Genomic DNA, 18,625 nt, shown 5'->3' on the forward strand with positions numbered 1-18,625 from the left:
TAGCATTAGACAGAATAATTAAAGTAGTTAAAATTAGCCCCGCCTCCACCAGCTGCAATATTAAGTGATATTTATTTATTTTGTTCATTCCCTGTTAAATTGAACTATTTATGGATGGATTAATATTTCATTTGAATTTTTCTTTTCTACTTCCTGTTTTTACTGGCCATTAAAATATCAAATAAGTAATTATTTTGTAACAGATTATTATTTATTATTTATTTATAGATTGGTGAATGAATTTGAGAACAAATGATGCTTGTGGTCCTCCATAATGTACACATTAGTTAGTTATTTTTATGCAAATAGTTTTATACTTTATTCAAGTACATTTTTTAATTGAGGGTTTTTACTTGTAACAGAGTATTTCTTCACTGTAGCATATACTTTTACTAGTACTTCTTCCACCCCTGATGGGATTTAAAGTTTAGTTGTATATTGACGCACTTCAGTTACAGCACAGTGGAGGCAGTGAAACAAAGGATACATTTTAATTTTGAAATGTCTCTGAGGTTATTGGGCTGCTGTTGGTACACCAGTGTTTAAAAAAATTAACATTAAAACAATCTTAATGTGCAGTTTTCACTCTTGCAGTTTTTATCACAGTGTTTGTACTGTGTGGAACAAAGTGTTGCTCTGCACAATTCAGTCTGTGCCTTGTCCGTAACCGACCACCACTCTTCTTTTAACTGTTAAGATCCTAACACCTATAGTAAGTCTCTGACTGTCCAGAGTGTTCATTACAATGTGCATCACTTTGTGTTCCTTCAGTCATTTCATGAGTGATGAATAATCTGAAATGCGCGTCTTGTCTTGTTCAGTCATAAATATCTTTTTACTAGCTCTGGTCTGTACAGAAAAAATCTGAAGAGATGACTGCTGACTGCTTAAAGACTAACAACAGATGGGTTTTTTTTCAGCCTATTTTCACCGAGGCCTTGAACACATTTAATACCTGTTTCATAACTCTTTGCTTTACAAAAAGCAGACTAACAGAAAATAAACTAACATGTTCTAGTGACATTACAGGTTATTCTAAGTACATAAGTGATGCAGTGAAAGACATTAATGAAAAAGGACAACAATACAACAATAGTAACAAAGACAAACACTTTATTATCGGCAGGGAGTGTGTATACAACTGCTAACTGTGGAGAGTAAATCATACCATAAAGGCTATGGCTCTGATAATGAGGATGGATATATTTTTACATATTACACATGATGAGACATCACTTTATTGCAGCAGGGAAACTTCATGGAAATATGCACCGAGCATCTTGATCCCTTGAACGTAGTTGGATCTGAAAATGGAGAGGATAAGACCGTGATGAGTTTTTTAATTGGTGAATAGTTCTCTTAATTACAAGCTGTAACAGATGGTCATTCATAAAAAAAACAAGTTGTTGTGACTCATTTTAATTTGGGTGCAAGCACTTATTTCGGTGCTTAAACTATTACTAAATTCAAATTAATATACAACACAATGTGGAGGTGACAGTACTTAACAAGCCATTAACACAATATTTCCTTTGCCCTCAATTATATTATTATATCAAACCTGTTGAGCTTCTCGTTCTGGGAGTGAGCTCCATCATCAGAGGATCCAACAGGAAGCAGCATGACGTTACGTCCTGTGGCCTCCTGGAAGGTCAGGGTGACGGGAATGCTTCCACCCTCACGGGTCAGGTCAGGCTCCACACCAAAGACTGGGGCAAATGGGAAGAGCCGTCAATATGAGTGAAGAAAGTCAACATGAAAAAATAAAACCTTTAGGACATTAAGGACAAAGAGTAAAAAAAATATATATATTTTTAACTTTATCCATTACCTCTCTCTTTAACAATGATCAATGAAGTAAGGAAATGAAATTATTTCTCATGAAATTTTAAATACAAAATCAAACTGTGGATTTGTAAAAACCTCTATAGTGACTGTAGATTATAAAACAAAACTGTCTACATGGCTTGATAACAGTAGGGGTAAGTAGAAGTGTGTGTTTTGAGTTAACTGATTCTTTAGTCATGTATATTTCGATTGGTCTTGTATCATCCAGCCTCTGTACCTGTCTTCATGGCTTTTCGACCCGCCATGTAGTGCGGGTGGTTGAAGTCAGAGACCCAGGCCTTGGCTCCGTGGCCCATGGACACTTTCAGTTTGTTGGGGCTTCCCAGTTCAGCAAACTTCTTCTCCAGATGATCGATAACCTGCAGAAAAGCAAAATTTAACTGAAATCAAAGCACCAAGACAAAATTTCTCTGTCAACTGAGATCAGTGACAGAGGATCTCAGGCAAGCAAATTCATTTTCAGTATTCAGTATTTTCTTTAAATCTCTTCTTAAAACTCACTTTTATCATTTAGCCTTTACGTAACTGTGGGCTTCTTATTGTTTCATTGTTTTATTGATGTATGTATTTATTGATTGTACAGCACTTTGTAACTTGTTTTTGAAAAGTGCCATATACATAAAGCTATTATTATTATTATCATTATTATTATTATTATTATTATAATGACAGTTGTTGATGAGCAGCTTCAGAAGTTATCACACAAACTGCACAGACTGAAGCTCGTCTTTAGTGCTACTGAGTGGCCCACAGCGGAGGCCCAGACTAGATTTCACTGAGATTTTATCATTAAAATTGTCAGTTTTAAAACATTCCTTTGACAGCACATAAAAAAACCTTATATAATGATGGTTTATGATGTTGTACTGTATTTGATGTGGCTTATGGCAACACATTTTAATTTTTCTATAACATACCATACCATTCAATCAAAAGGCAAATACAAGAGAGTTAGCAGTACCAGTTAAATTAAATGTACTGCTTAAATGTGTCCATAATTGTGCTTCTCCTCTTTTTCTATATTACTATTCCTTGATTTTTTTTACCTTGATAACTCCTTGAAAGTCTCTGCTTTTTGAAGAGGGTTATATGAACGAGTGGTGTGATTCTTTTAAGCAGTATTTTAAGAATTATTAGGACTATTAGTAGAGGCAGAGATCATCTCATACAACGTATTGACACCATTTGTTCTGATGATCCAGCAGTGTTTTAAACCTTTTTTTAGTCATAAGGGCTGAACTGAAGTTTAGGCTGCTCTGTAAATCTGCTTTATTTGCAAAATTTTCGTTGTTGGAGCAATATTCTTTCCAAACACAGCATGTCTAAGTGAGTCATCTTTGTGACAAACTACCACAAAGGGATTTGAGTGGTCAGCAGAGTTTTAAAATCCACTGTCATAGTGTTAAATATTTTCCACACCTCAACCTTAGTGGTCATCTAGTTGCATGAATATTACCATATGACTGGATTAGACTCAGAGTTAATATATTTCAGGGTCCTACCTGCTTCTCAACAACTTTGGGGTCCATGTCGGGGACGAGGCGGATGGAGAACTTGCCGATGACCTTGCGAGGGATAACAGTCTTGGCTCCTACATCAGAGAAAGCTCCCTCAATACCGTGAAGAGAAAGAGATGGATACCTCCAGCGGTGCATCAGGATTTTCTCCTACAGGACAAGTTTGAAGAACAATATAGCCGGTAAATTAGATTATTGCAGCATTTTTATTTCTATCTTTAAGTGATGTCAACAACCAAAATCAATGTCTTGCCTTGGTGTCATGCAGCAGCTGTCCGACTCCAACGTCTTTGCAGTATTCATCCAAGTCAAAATCAATTTTCTCATACAGCTTTTTCTCCTCCTCTGTCAGAGGGGCCACGTCGTCGCTTATGCCAGGAACCAAAATGTTCCCCTTCCTGTCTAAGAGGGAGCCTGTTCAGAGAGAGACAGACACAAGATTTAAACTCTCGTAAAACTCTCTAATGTGCAGGTTAAAGAAACATAATTTTGTTTTCCCTTTGAAACTACACTCAAATAATGTTATCAGCTTTACTTGCCCATGAGTGCAATCAGGTCAGTCATGGCCTCGTGAACAGAGCCACCAAACACCCCTGAGTGGAGGTCCTTGTCACCACAGTGCACCTTTAAATAAAAAAATATATATTTTAATGTCAAAAAACAGTTTCACAAAACTACCAGAACACATTTGTGTTATGCTGGAAAACTGCAAAAAGTAGGCTAAGTTTGGTTGGGTTTTTTTGCAGCAGTTTAACAAAAATTTTAAAAAGCTCTACAATTACACTTCACCTCAATGAAGAAGTAGCAGATTCCTCTCAGGCCGTAGGTGATGCACGGTTTGGTCTTGCCGAGCCAATAGTTGTCAGAGATGCAGACATAGTCCACGTCTTTTAGGAAGGTGTCTTTTCGAGAAAACACCAGTTCATCCAGGCCCTCAGATCCAGACTCCTCCATCCCCTCGAAGCAGAATTTAATGTTGATGGGGAGCTCCTGCATGAAGCCAGATAAGAAAAAAAAAACAAAAAAAAAAAACGTTAAAACTTTCAGATGTCACCACCAGGCTGCACTGTGCACACGTTTACAGTGGGGTGAAACGCTGGTACAAATTTAAACTCAATTTTTAGGCTGCACCGGTAACTTAAATCTATCAAAATATCCTCACAGTGCAACAAAAAATCAGTCTGGATTTGTCTGGAAAATAACTTGTACTTGTACGTCCTGATCATAGAAAATATTCTGGGTGTGTCGACTGAAGCTTCTTTAATAATGTTCAGCGTGTCCTACTACAGCATGCCATTGTTTTTCCCCCCTCAAACAAACAGCTTCTTTTGCACATTACAGTTTCAAGGAAAAGTAAAAGGTGATTTAAATCAACACGTAGCAGACGTGACCTGGTTTAATCATTAAATGATGGCTGGATAAGACACGATTACCGATTTCATGCAGAGACCTTTGAGCACTTTTCGGGCTGACAGCGGATCAGTATGAAATTACTAAATCAGCTCTGTACTTTAAGACAGATTATTCACCTCTCAGAATGATGTAAAGTCATTTTGGAAGATCACTCAATGTCACAATACCAATAAAAATACTTTACAGCAATTTTAAGTACACAACATTCCATATTTTTACTATTGTACCAACAAATTAAATCACAAAGATACAACTTTGAGCATAATATAGGGTAGTCGTAGTGTTTGCATACTATCCAAAATAAACAGTAACTATCTGCACAACCAGCTGCAGCTATTAATGTCTCAACTTGAAGCTCCATAACAGGAATCCACAACTAATCAGTGACGTCACGGTGGCTACATCCATTAAATAATAAAGTCTATTGAATGCATTTTGATGCCTTAGTTGGATCTTTTTGATCCAGCACCTGTAAGAGTTTTTTGGATATGCGTGCCATCCAGCCATTACACTGTGATGCGTGTTAATGTTTCTCATAACCACACCCAAAATGCCAAGAAATCAATAAGCAGTTATTATTATGAAACAAAACCGGTTTGTTCTCATTGTCCTCACAGTGAAAAGCGTTGTGACACTATAATCAACACTACTGGTAGGCTGGAATGTAACTGAGATCTGAGAGTGAAAATTCGTACTTAATTTTTTAAATGATTTAAAGAAGCTGCTGCTGGACCTGCAGGGAGGTTTGATATCTGTTACAGGATGTACCACAAAGTGGACCCTGCTGATTTTCTTTTTTTTTCCCAAATCAAAAATTGCACATTGAAGGGTAAAGAAAGTCAGAGATCAGGCAGTGCTGGGAACTTTACCTGGTTGATCTTCTGATAAGCCTCAATACAGTTAAACCAGGCCAAAACTGGACCCTTGTCATCAGTGGAACCTCTTCCATAGAGCTTACCTGCAAAGAGAAAACAGCATTTAAGCATAAAGCCCTGGATCTTTATTGAATTGTAGCTTCAGCAAGTTATTCAGAAGTTAACATTTTGTTTTGTCTATCTAGTGCTTTCAGCCCATTTACTCTCAGTATTGTCCTGGGGCAGGACACAGACCTGGACGAAGTGGAAGACAGATCTGTGGTGTCTGTCAGCACATTAGGTCAAACTCTTTAGCAACTAAACAAATGGATAGTAAAACATGACGTAAGCAAGAACAGCGCTGAGCAGACTGAAATGAGACAGGAGGAAGTGTTACTTTCTATCAGCTGACTATCACCAGAAAGTGCATGAGACCGTATTGGTATTAGTAGCACAAAAAAAAATCAAATAAAAATGAAGCAACCCCCCCCCCAGTGTACCAGTGTACCAATCCTTGTGTGAAACAATTAACTGCAAATATGTCTTAATAGTGAATCATAACAGATAACATAATCTTCATTGCTTTATCTTTAGTACAACAGCAGATGAGGAAGCTGACCTGATACATTACACAGGGTTCACACACAGTATAGTGAAGTCATTCTGTGTTGTTTAACACACGCAAAAATAGAAAGTTTAAAGAAATGATGTGGAATTTGCAGTATTGTGCAGATTTTAATTATGCAAAGTAACTCATTTGGAAATACTGTGATACCTGCCAAGTTTTTCAAAAGCAGAAGATGATTAAATGACAAGTATGAAAATTAAGTTTATCCTAAAACAATGATCATAATGTAATACATTTACAGAATAAATGCTTTGCTTGATCTCTTTTGCCTTCTGTAAAGCTGAGTGACCTGTGAGGCTTGCAGATAAGACATGATTAAGAGCGCAACTCTACCCTGAAACACGAGGTAACATGAGGCTGGACTTTGGAAACATGCAGCAAACTGTGATATGATCACAAGTACAAAGCTGATAAAAGCTCAAAGAGCATTTAAACAAGACGTTACATTTAAGTGATGATGATTAAAAACAATAAATCAATGACTATAAATAAATTTTTCCAATACTAAATGACCAGTTTCATTTTATTCTGCAGCCTGGACACAGCTAAATTATATATATATGTAACTTTTCTGCATTGAAATATCTGAAAACAACAAGACTAATGTTACATATTTTTTGAGTTAAGTACTTGCATTAAACCCAGAGAAAACTGCTAATTTAAAAAGGACAAATGTGTCATTTGGTTGCTGTGGTGTCATTTGCGCATGCATCCCGGTTGTGGTTGTTTGCCATAAGCTGTCATAAAGTGACTTTTTATGCAGTTTGAGCCAAATGTTTACAAACCGCTTATTAGATCTTGGTTGTATTTAACTATATATTTTAACTGCATGAATGATTTTAGCCATCACATATCTCAATCTCAAAAGTATTCAGAGAAACAAGCCAAGTAAACATTAGCGGCAGCTCAGCTCCAGCCACTATCGTGCCAAGCAGCACTGGAGGAACACTGATTTTTAGCGTGAAATAGATTTATTCCATGTTTTTACCAATTTAAACCACAAAGTCTGTTTGGGTTACATTATTTTACTCCCAGTAAAAAGCCAGAAGAACAGTTAACGCAGAACTGAAAAACAAAAGTGACTGCAATGAAGGCATCGCTCCATCTTTTGTCATTGTTTTGACTGAGAGACCCCTCATTGCAGAGAGTTAAATATTTCACATTTAACATTTTCCTTTGAGTCCGTTGGTCGTTTTTGTTTCGGTACTTTTAGTTTGCCGTGCCAAAAAAGAGAGGAAGGTGTGGTCATGACATAGAACTGGAACCAAAAAGACAGCATTCCAGTCCTCTGTCCTCCTCCGAGCTGTTTGTTCTGAACGAGCAAACTTTTCTGCATCATATTGATACTGCTTCAGGGTAATTCTGCAAAGAGAAACCAAAACAGTCCTGCTCTCACCGTCTTTCTCCACCAGAGTGAAAGGCTCTGTATCCCAGCCGTCATCAATGCTGGCTGGCTGGACATCGAGGTGGCCATAGATACACACGGTCTTCTTGCCGGGGTCTGACCCCAAACGACCCAGCACGATGGGTGGCAGGGGGATCTCCTCTCCAGTAGGAAGCTAAATGCACACACAAAAACAACAGCTAACATCTTAGACAAAGTTGAGGTTACAAAGAGGGTGCATTCTGTTAAATGAACCGGCACAAGGAAAGAAATGATCAACAGTACACTCTTACCTTCTGTTTGCCGATGTCCACCATCTCCACTGTTCCCCCGAGCCGCTCAATGTCCTTGGCTGCCATCTCCATCATCTTCTTGATCTCCCCGCGCTTCTCCGGCCAAGCAGACACACTCTGGACTCCCACCCAGTCTGCAAGGCGCTAGGAGACGAGAAACGATCACATATATTTCAATGTCATCTAAGAAAACATGATGAGTGTTTCCGTTTCATAAAGCATGTCCAAGTTTGAGAAATTAAAGAGGGCAGATCAGGATCAGAAAATACATATTTTTTATCGGCCTGGATCTGGACATATTGGCCATACAGATGTCTGCCGTAACCCTAAGCCTCCCATACAATGTAACTAGATGACACTCCGCCTGCGGTGCTCAAAATGCCAAAAAAAGAAAAACTAAACAGTAATGTCTTTTTCCAGAAATCATGACTCAGTTACCCAAGATAATACACAGTCCTTGTTGTGAGCAGTTTCATGAAGGAACTATTTTCTTTCTACTGAACAACACCTCCCAACCGGATCACCAGGCAGAAGGAAGTGTGCATCTACTCATGGACAAGAGGCTCGTGTTTGTTATAGCTAATAGTAAACATAAATAATATCCTCCTGTGCTGGGTGTACACACGCGAGCAACAAGTCATGCTTGTTCTTTTGCTCTGCGGCTGATAAAAAGACCAGAAGCCGCGGAATAAAACATATCAGGAAAGTTACATTTGTGCAAAGAAATTAGACGTTGGTGACGCATTTGAGCAAAACGACTGGTTTCACACAAAACTTACTATGACAAGCCTACAAGAAAGATTATTGAAGTGCAAAATCATCTCTTATATTGACAAACACCATATGTATAATTCATGGCATAATTCAACCAGGATCCAAAAATCATTTGTCTCTCGCTGTTGACTATGGTGCATTTTCCAAAATGAGGTCCCATGAAGGACACAGAGAGGAGAGGGACTTTGCCTTTCTACTGCTGTTGGGTTTTTCAAACACATTTTGTGAATCAGTGCCATTTAATTCCAATATATCTGAAATATACAGACGTCTCTACAGCCGATATCTCAAACACTCACAACAAACGCAACTCACAACAAAACAATTTAAATTAATATATAGCAGTACAGTTAAGAGGGACAATGTACTTTTTTTTTATTTTGGGGTGAACTGTCCCTTTAAGGCCTTTAAAAGCTTCTTTCGAACCTATAATTCTCTTGCTAGCATATAAAGCACTGAATGGTTTAGGCCCAAAATACATCAAAGACCTTCTAGTCCAGTATGAACCATCAAGACCACTCAGGTCATCTGGTGCAGGTCTGCTCTGTGTTCCAAAAGTCAGAACTAAACATGGAGAATCAGCATTCAGTTTCTATGCTCCGTATATCTGGAACAAACTACCAGAAAATATCAGGTCTGCTGAGAGTCTGAGCTCTTTTAAGTCAATGTTAAAGACTCACCTGTTCACTGCTGCCTTTGACTAAAAGGCTTTTTACTTTTTAAATTTTATATTTTACTTCGAAACTCTGCACTGCAACTCTTATTTCAATATATGTGTTTTTATATTTTTGGGTTTTATCTGTTGTTTTCCCACTTGCTGTTTTTTAATCACCTTTTACATGCTTCTTTTATAATGTTTTAAATGTGTTTCCTTCCCCCTGTTGTTGTATTTCAATGTTCTGTGTGAAGCACCTTGAATTGCCTTGTTGCTGAAACGTGCTATACAAATAAACTTGCCTTGCCTTGCCTATAAAGTCAAATCAGAGTGAATGTTTCTTAGCTCATTAGAGCTCCACAACAGCTGCAGTTAACATGTCACTGAAACTCACTGAATAAATCACAATATTGGTTTCAAGATTAACATCACTTGATCAAGTAAAAACAGACATGTGGCTCCAATCCAATCACCACAAAGAAGATAAATTCTGGAGATCTTACAAGGAATCAATTTACAGTGAATTTATTTGGTCAAATCCTGAGTCGGGATGAGTTTACCTGCACGTACAGGTCCTGGTTTTCGTCCACATACTTGAACAGCGCCGCGAGATGAGCCATCTTTCCCAGTGACAGGAGCTGCGGGTTGAACAGGAAGAGTGGAGTGAGAGTCTACCTCCAGTCCCTTTGCTGTCTTATGGAAGCACAAAAGCCACGCCTCCTCTAAAACTGCTGACTAATGCTCTCTTTACAGCCCCGTGTCATGCAACCTGGGTCAGAAAAGCAGGTTTCACTTCAAGAAGTTGAAGTGCTGTTAATTTTGCAACATTATGCGCACAAATGACTTGCCCCATTACTTTGCAGATCTTATAGTTTATATAAATAACACAATAAAAAAGGAAAAAGTAGAAAATAACTGTACATTTTAGAAAGGTCCCATCATAGGAGAAAGCTCACTTCCCTGTCCTTGAGCTAAACATTTATGACATCACTTAAAAAAAACAGTCATATTTTTTTTTTAGGTAACCTGAAGGGAGAGAGGGAGTTCAGTGTTTTGATGGCACATTTTTACCTGCAAAAATTTCTATACTTTTTATTACAATAACTTTATTGCATGACTCTGTTAGGCGAAGAGATGCATATTAAAGGATTTTTAAACAATTCTTTGTCAAACACGAGAAACACTCAGATTAAATAAAATCTGAGCTGTTTTATTAGAAAGTAGGGGTGGGAAAAAAAGTTGATACAGCATAGTATTGCGATATTTTGCATGGCAGTATTGTATCAATACATGTCAAGTACATCAAATACATTTTAAAAGCTTGGTAGCCTACTGGAATAATAAAATCAGTGGCTTATTCTGTTCACTAGATACATTTTCCTGTTATAAAAATGAATGTAGTGAGATAAACAGTCAAGTTTGCTAATAAATAAAACAGATGTTTTTCATTTGGGGTACATGATCTGCATTTGAACAAAGGTAATAACTGACAATATATCACAATAAGCATATCATAATTATCACCCTATAGCAAAACATTTAAAACTGCAATAAAATTGCACTGCAACTTAAGTATCGTGATAATATCGTATCGTTAGGCTTTTAGAGATTCCCATCCCTGTTAGAAAGGACTCCTTAATAAAAACTTAATCATAAAATTAACTTTGTTTAGAGGGAACTTCTCATACAAGGGATGCCGCTCTAAGTGCTTCACAATAAAAACTCAAAACAAAGGCAAACGGGACAAGATAAGGCAATAAAGAACAGCCGATGATAAACTAAATATGTAAGTGAAGGTTAAAAAGTAATAATAATACTGGTATAATTCTTAATATGATAAGTAAAGTTGATAGTGTTGATGGCAATATTTCAACTAACTGACATGTCATAGTTGTTCTACAATAATGTTGTAACATACAACTATAACACTTATTTTGTTGCAATGGTACATTCTTGAAATTAATAATAAAATATTTTCAGTGTTTTGGTGTTATTATCAAGAGTATCATTACCCTGACATATCGTTCTATTATTTTACAGCCATATCACCCAGACCTATATAAACACTCACTTCTGCTACAGAACATTGCACATCTACATGTATGTCATGCCATGAATTAAATACTGTAAACTGCACTTTTTAAAATAAGATTGTATTTCAAAATCAAAACGGTTGAATCAAGCCTGAGCTGGCAGCTGACCTAAACCAAATAGTTTCGATTTGCTACATAAATAAAACTTAACCCTTTAAATCCTGTGCTAACTGGCTCGATTTAATTCCAAAACATGGCCAAGGGAATTAAGCAACCTAAAGAGAAATGACCCAGAAATAAGCAAAAAATGAGTAAAAAGTACAAGAAAATTGCTTGAAAACCCCAAAAAGATTTAAAAAAGCGACTAAATTACCTAGAAAAGTGCTTTAAAAAAATAGTAATTCTGTTAAAGTAATTTCAAATATTAGTTCTCTTGGCATTTTACCTTAGCTTATCAAAAACCATAATTTCCTAAATCTGAAAAAAAAAATGCAATTTGCAGAATTTTTTTTTTTTTTTTGGCAAATTGCCCATTTCCTATTTCCCCATGTTTCTAAAATAAATCAACCGAATTTGCTCATGGCTCAAAGGCTGAAAATTCTGTAAAAGGTGTTTGAATTCAGAAACATAATCCAGGTTTTAAAGAGTTAAAATAAACCTGGAGCTCGACACATCGTAAATCTAATCTACCTAAATGTGAGGCAGAGCAGTCTGGTGACAGCTCAGACTGAGAGCTATTAGCTAACCGGCTAACGCTAGCTGGCTAACTTTAGGTAACACTAAACAAGCGCTGACTTTCTCCAACATATATTTAACTCTGTTTTTTTCCCCGAAACACACTAAGAAGCATTAAAACTACAAGTAAAGAGAACTCACCTCGTGTTTATTCCCGTACAGCTGATGTTCACATGTGACTCTTCTCACCTGACTGACTCTTCCTGTCTCGTTGACACGTAGTTGAAACGTGTAAAATGTTGAACTGTCCAAAAGCTTTGTTGTACGTACGAAATATCGGAGAGCAGAGAGACTTCTCTGCAAAAACTGGACACAAAATAAGTCAATTGTTTTCACGACGCAAAGAATTATGGGTCAGCGGCAGATGCTTCGTCACGTTCATCCATAAGCTCCAGAGACCGTTTGAAGAGGAGAGTGACCCTCTGTGGGGATCTGATGTAACAGCGGTGGAGGAAACCCAAACTTTGAAAGTAGCAGCCCCTCAGTAAAAAAAAAAAAAAAAACTTAGTCATGCATTTAAAATGTCACTTGAGGAAAACTAAACTAAATGTAAAAGCACTGAATTATAAACGTTTTGATGTTTATATGCCAGGCTACTTTAATCAACCAATCAAGTTGTATTTGTTTATCAATGATAAGGAAAAAATACAGCACAGATGTAATCAGTAAAACAATAAGACCTATGTGACTATGACTTGTCATTACCATTATGTTATTGTATTTTATCAAATGTATTTGTTTGCTTTTGTCTGTTTTTCTCAGACATCTTTTGTTTTTGTGTAGTTTCTCTATGAATAACAAGTTTTCTTAAGAGGTTTTATTCTGGACAACAAGCGGGGTCAGGTTTTCTGAGGTAAATGAAAAACCAAAGCCATACAAGGTGTGATATAATATACTGTAGAGGATACTGTGAATATATATCTCTGTAAAAGTTAATAAAAAATGAAACTAGTATACGTTTTAAAAGTTTAAATTAAATTATGCTGGCTGGTGTAAACAATAAGAAACGCCCAACTTAATAGTAAAAAAATTCTGAAAGATGTATTGTGCTGCAAGTATTCTGGAGTTTAAGACTGTACATCAACAGTAAAGACCCACAATAGCTTCTGCGGGATATATTTGGTAATTTATTTCAGCAAGATTTGATACTATAAGTATGTCAAGCCAATAAAGAGGTGGTGTCATGTCACCTAACACTTATAAGAGACCTGAATTTAGCTGCAGCACTACTCATCTTACACACCCAAACAGGATTCCTGTCTACTTCAATAACTTGTCATAAAACAGCTTTTGTTTTGAGCTGGCAAACTTTTTGGATCACATTGAAACAGAAAGCAAAAGTTCTGTTCTCATCACTTTCTCTCCTTGAGTGAAAGGCTCCCTTATTCAAACCATTGTAAATTTCCCCATGCTGGACAAATATAGTATTAAACAAAGGGGCTTTTTGTCACTCCTCAGGACAGATTGTCATTTGGCCAATTTTTGCCTGTCTAGTAAAGAGCAAGAATACCTTGTATCATGAAATGGTATCTGTATTCATAGTGTCCGTATGATGAATTACATCATTTGTGACCTTTTATTTGGCGTCAGGCATCTTACTATGCAGGCCTTTCCCTTTTGTGAAACCTAAATTACTCCATTTTCCTCAGCCCAGAGCTGGTCAGAGCTCAAGTTAATAGGTGTGCACTTAATAGTTTGCCTGATGAGAAAGTTACCAAGCAGAAACATTTCAGCACATGGATCTGATACTTCTATATTTTATATAAAAAAAAAAAAAAACAGAGACCCCATATTACTGTATAAAATATTCCATTTATTTTTTCAGTCAATTATCCATTTTACTTGATGTCTCCAGCTGCAAATCCTTATGACTGGAAGCAAAAGAATTTGATTAGACATTTGAATGGAGCTCGCGACACATTTTCAAAGTTTAGAGACTCACCTTTCCATCAAAGCAACGCTCGGCACAAGTCTTTTCTGTTGGCCTACAAACTTCAGTGGAGCACATGAAATAGATCTGCAGGGGAAACAAGCATGTTTACATCCTTTGACAAGTTGCTGCAAACATTATTGCTCATTCAGTATTTAAATTTTTTATTTTATTTTATTTTTTTTTTAAACCATTCAAATCCACAATGGCTTCCTGGACACTGACTCACCTCTTCATCAAGGTACTTGTTCGTCTTCTGATCCATGAACTGGAAGGCATTCACTGAGAAGCGCCTTATGTAGCGATTTTTTGGATTGCCAGTGTTTTTCAGGATAGCCACAGTTTGATCATAAGGATTAGCACACCTACAGACACGTTCAGGTTAGGGCAAAGCCATGTTCAGCCTTAATACACGTCTGCAGTGGGATCAGAGTCATGCTTACCCTTCATAAATGAGCACCAGAGCATTCTTAGCAGAGCGCGGGTAAGCCAGACAGTAGTTGACAAGAATTACTGCATCTGGTTTTGGAGACTTGAGGCGCAGTTCAAGATGCACTGGCTTGCCGAGGAGCTGTCGCAAAGGCTGATGGTAAGTTGGCAAGTAGCTTGAATAAGTCTGATCTGTTGACGTTACAGACGGAGAAAAAGTCATCAATAAACAAATATCATTTGAGTGGTACTTATGCATATCATTTTTTCAAACATTTGGTTTGAAAAGTGCATATATTCAAAGCTTGGAAGCATGATATCCTGTTGCTCTTACAGTTGGAAAAGATAAGGTTTGTACATTGTTCTGATAGATTTTACTCTCACTGGAAGCCATTGATTGATTATGCTGCCCAGCTTTCCCCAAATCAAGAAACACCTTAGTGGCTTACCTGCTGAGTGTTAAATTAGACACATAATTCTTTGAATTAAAATGTCAGTTTCTATTAGCTTTACGTACCACCCGCTTGTTTCAACAAAACAGTGAAGTATGAAAAGTGCATATAACTTCACCTTTAGCAATTCTCAGTGAAACACCATATAATCCGTTGGAGACGACCGATGATGGCAAGGTGGAACTCGGGGTCTTGACCATGTAGCCAACACTGGCCATTGACTGCTTGGCTGGCTCCCCTGATTTACCATAGCGGCATTCAATCATGAACCTATTTTTTAAAAAAAAAAAAAAGGCACTTTAAGCTTGGCACCACATGCATATAGGACCACATTATTCTTTTAGATCACTATGACCATGATAATGTGAGGTAGAATTTTAGAGTCAAAATGTATCAAATAACCACAACTCACCTGAGCGGATCGGTTCTTGTAATTACACCATACTTAAGATTTAGGGCTTTCACAACACTCTGCACCTCAGCCATGTAGACCTTTGTCCCCTTAACATCCTGTAAAAAAAAAAAAAAAAAAAAGTCAGTTTTTCCTCAGTTGCTTGAATCAGGTGAATCGAGTTACGCAGCATGTATGATGCCCTGCCTGAAGTGGTTTCCCCAAACTGGCAGCATGTTTAGAGTGATTTATTTGTAAAATCTCTTCAGTGTGTAAGATTTAGTAGCATCTGGTGAAGATGCTGATTGAAACCAGCTGAAATTTCTTTCAATAAGTCTGTTTTTATGAACAAAAGTGTAACTTACATAATAACGAGCTCCACATTCTGTAACTTTGAACTTGAAGATGGCGACCTTGTCATTAACAATGATTGGTTTGCAGTTTGGATGCCCAGGAATCACAAGCTTGGTGGGGTCCACAGGGATGGATGCAGAGTTGGAGCGAATGGCAAAAACAAAATGCTGATCTCCAGTGCACTCTAAGGGGAAAAAAAGTTGCAGAGGTTTCAGAGAAGTTAAAATAGATCATTTTATACTACATCTCCTAAAACCAAAGCTTTACCATCCAGTGGGTAGTAACAGGAAGAAGAATCTGAACAGCATCCCATCTTTTCACACTCAGCAGACGATATTCCTGAATAACCACAAGTCACCCGCTCTGCTGAGGTGACGGCACAATCTGAAACGACATTTTTTGTTTAAGTAATCAGTCAGCTTGTAGCTGTAGTAAATCCTTGGCCTTACAAGTGATGCAGTAAGCGCAGTACATTTTTTGCAGTTTGCACTCACTTGTTGCCTTTGTTGGTGTAGGATTTGTGTTGCCACACTTTGACGATTTGGGTTGGCCACTGGAGCGAGGGAACAGTCCAGATTTTAAATTGAAATTTTCCTCACAAGATGCAGTAGCAACTTGTGTTTGACCGAACGCATCGGCAAACAACAACTGGAGGCTGTAGCCATTACTCTGCAACAATGGAGCTTTTGGTTAAGACACGAAGAATTGGAAGTAAAAGATAAACAAAATGATGAGTAAAATTACATTTTAAGTTTTTTTTTGTTTTGTTTTGTTTTTTTAAAAAGGACAGAGTCGAGGCATTTTTTCAAATAACCTACATGTTTGACATTGCACCCAGTGAAGGGTACAGTCAAGGTGTTCTTGAAAGAGTCCAGTTGATAACCACAAGACTCTGGAGCATTCGTGACTGACAGCAGATCCTTTGAGCCTGAGGAGTGAAAATAAATTACTGTAAGTTAAAATGCATTCAGCAAAATGTCAAATGAGTAGGAAAGTCAAAGCACATACCCAAAACTTTAACATCACTCAGTGAACCTGTCAGCAGAGTAATCTGGAAGCCAGCTTCACTGCAAACCACATCTAATCCAGACGAACTGGGACAGGTGCTGCCACTCCAGCTCCTTGGGGGGGCATATACAAATTCCATTGGGAAGTCGCTGTCAGTACCGCTGTCCCAGTTTCCTGTAGGGGCATTGTCAAATTCCAACTGGAATCCATGGTCAGTAAAAGAGTCGACAGTTTCACTGGTGGAGGCACCCTCAACCTCAAGATCTGCATCTTCATTGTCGAAGTCACTGTCATCATCTGGAGAAAAGAATTATAGTTAACGTCTTAAGGACAATAACTCTGAAAGCCTAGCTTTATAGTGTTGTTGCTGCCGATTTATTATCATCATTTACAAACATGCAGTGTGGATTGTTTTACTTCTGAATTTGAGTTCAGGAACAACCAGTCAGTTTTAGAAAACATGGTCAAATGCCTGAAACATTTTTCACATTGAATAATGACTGTTACAACTGCATGCAGTCTCTTTAAGCATTACTTTAAATAAAATGGCCTGACAACAATCAATGTGTTTCTCAGGCACAAAGTGATGACTACATTATGAGCTACGAAGTTTGAACAATTTAATCTGTTCCCCAAAAAGAAAAGCAGTTTGGCTGGTAAAAGCCAGACAAACAATTATAGAACAGTAGAGAGTCTTAAGTCAATAAATTTGTTACAGAGCAATCTGCTATAAAAGGGAAACTATACCCAGTTTCAAAATTAGAAAGATAAAAGAGAAAGGTGTAGGTGACTAAAAGCACCCAGGGGACTGTTCCCATTCAGATTTAAAGACAACAGAATAAAGCTTATTTAGGTATAAGAAAGACAAAATCAAGCCTGCAGTCATCGTCTACAGAGCATCTTCTGACTCTATACTTAAATGAGTTCACAAGTTGACTTACATCTCTGGTTGGTTGCTCCAAGAGAGTCGCTCATGTTCAGATATTGATGAATTGTAAGGCCACAGAAACATTTAGCAGGTGTTCCCCTAAAGTTTGCTAGCATTAGCCACCATTTGGTGATATACAGGACATCCCATTGTGATAACAGTTCCAGTGTATATAGTTAAGGAAAGTATATTTAGTTAAGGGAAGCACATATTATTCCTTATGAATTCAACTTTTCATCTGCAAGAAAAAAAAAAGCCAATTCTTCTTTAAAAACTTACAAATTTTTTAGCTGTAACATCAACTTCAATGTCAATGCAAGCGCAGACTTTTCAGGTGTAACAGAACAACAGATTAATGTGAATTTATCCATTCACATGAGCCTGCTGACAGTGAACACACCTTCACCCATTGTCAGTCTCCTACCTGTCAAAGTAAGGGCCGATGTTACAGTTTCAGGCTCAATCCATTGCACTGTCTCATGCGAATTAAAAGGCTGCGGAGTGTCGTCGATTATCTCCCATTCCTGAGCTGGAACCAGCAGCAGATTCCCAGTCAGTACCACCAGCACCAACAGCTCAACCCTGACCCCAGCCATGGATCCAAGCGACGCCCTCCTACAGCTTCTGAGACCCGGATAGAGAGGCAGCCTACAAATGATGGTGTGGTATTAATTGATTGCACCTGGTGGCTGCTAATTGGTTTGTGCTACTGGTTAGTCTCGCGTACGTCAAAGAAAACTGTCAATTTGATGTAAAAGAAAGGCCTAAGACAAAAGAGAGACCTTATTTAATGTTTGTAAGATGTTGCAGCTCTTTTCAAATTAAATTAACTACCCCCTCCCACATTTTTTTTTCAGATCTTTGGCATCAGTTATGTAGAAAAAAATTGGCTGCATAAAATACACTTTAAATGTAAATCTATACCCATATAGTATATACCAGAGTTGGAACAAATGCTCAGATCTTGTTCTTGAGTAAAAGTAGTAATACAGTGATGTA

At 37.6% G+C, this 18,625-nt stretch overlaps 2 protein-coding genes across 2 annotated transcripts; both read right to left on the reverse strand.

Moving 5' to 3' along the window:
• Positions 1-1,096: 1,096 nt before the first annotated feature.
• Positions 1,097-12,512, reverse strand: cndp2 (carnosine dipeptidase 2). The gene is made up of 12 exons (XM_042506940.2): positions 12,276-12,512; positions 9,927-10,004; positions 7,938-8,081; positions 7,657-7,819; positions 5,648-5,736; positions 4,155-4,355; positions 3,905-3,989; positions 3,619-3,779; positions 3,351-3,515; positions 2,066-2,207; positions 1,562-1,709; positions 1,097-1,304 (listed from the first exon to the last, which is right to left on the reverse strand). Exons 2-12 carry the CDS (start codon positions 9,984-9,986, stop codon positions 1,238-1,240), a joined length of 1,425 nt encoding a protein of 474 aa, XP_042362874.2. The 5' UTR covers positions 9,987-10,004; positions 12,276-12,512; the 3' UTR covers positions 1,097-1,237.
• A 1,414-nt stretch (positions 12,513-13,926) lies between these two features.
• On the reverse strand, positions 13,927-18,263 carry LOC121957920 (zona pellucida sperm-binding protein 4-like). The gene is made up of 12 exons (XM_042506728.2): positions 18,051-18,263; positions 16,699-16,995; positions 16,509-16,618; positions 16,185-16,359; positions 15,958-16,074; positions 15,702-15,874; positions 15,358-15,455; positions 15,064-15,215; positions 14,508-14,685; positions 14,294-14,429; positions 14,077-14,151; positions 13,927-14,005 (listed from the first exon to the last, which is right to left on the reverse strand). The coding sequence occupies exons 1-12, from the start codon at positions 18,220-18,222 to the stop codon at positions 14,000-14,002; spliced, it is 1,689 nt and encodes a 562-aa protein (XP_042362662.2). The 5' UTR covers positions 18,223-18,263; the 3' UTR covers positions 13,927-13,999.
• Positions 18,264-18,625: the final 362 nt, after the last annotated feature.

This window comes from Plectropomus leopardus, chromosome 17 (assembly GCF_026936395.1).
Source record: "Plectropomus leopardus strain MGB_pleo_1.0 chromosome 17, ASM2693639v1, whole genome shotgun sequence".
NCBI classification, from domain to species: Eukaryota; Metazoa; Chordata; class Actinopteri; order Perciformes; family Serranidae; genus Plectropomus; species Plectropomus leopardus.

What these genes read in the sequence shown, in the direction of transcription:
- cndp2 (XM_042506940.2), bottom strand. Translation starts at nt 9,986, where the DNA reads ATGGCTCATCTCGCGGCGCTGTTCAAGTATGTGGACGAAAACCAGGAC. An exon ending in TCTGCTACTTCTTCATTGAG is followed by an intron (nt 3,990 to 4,154) that starts GTGAAGTGTAAT and finishes TTTTATTTAAAG; the next exon opens with GTGCACTGTGGTGACAAGGA. An exon ending in CAGAACGAGAAGCTCAACAG is followed by an intron (nt 1,305 to 1,561) that starts GTTTGATATAAT and finishes CTCCATTTTCAG; the next exon opens with ATCCAACTACGTTCAAGGGA.
- LOC121957920 (XM_042506728.2), bottom strand. Translation starts at nt 18,222, where the DNA reads ATGGCTGGGGTCAGGGTTGAGCTGTTGGTGCTGGTGGTACTGACTGGG. An exon ending in CTGGGTGCAATGTCAAACAT is followed by an intron (nt 16,360 to 16,508) that starts GTAGGTTATTTG and finishes CCATTGTTGCAG; the next exon opens with AGTAATGGCTACAGCCTCCA. An exon ending in ACAAGTACCTTGATGAAGAG is followed by an intron (nt 14,152 to 14,293) that starts GTGAGTCAGTGT and finishes TTTCCCCTGCAG; the next exon opens with ATCTATTTCATGTGCTCCAC.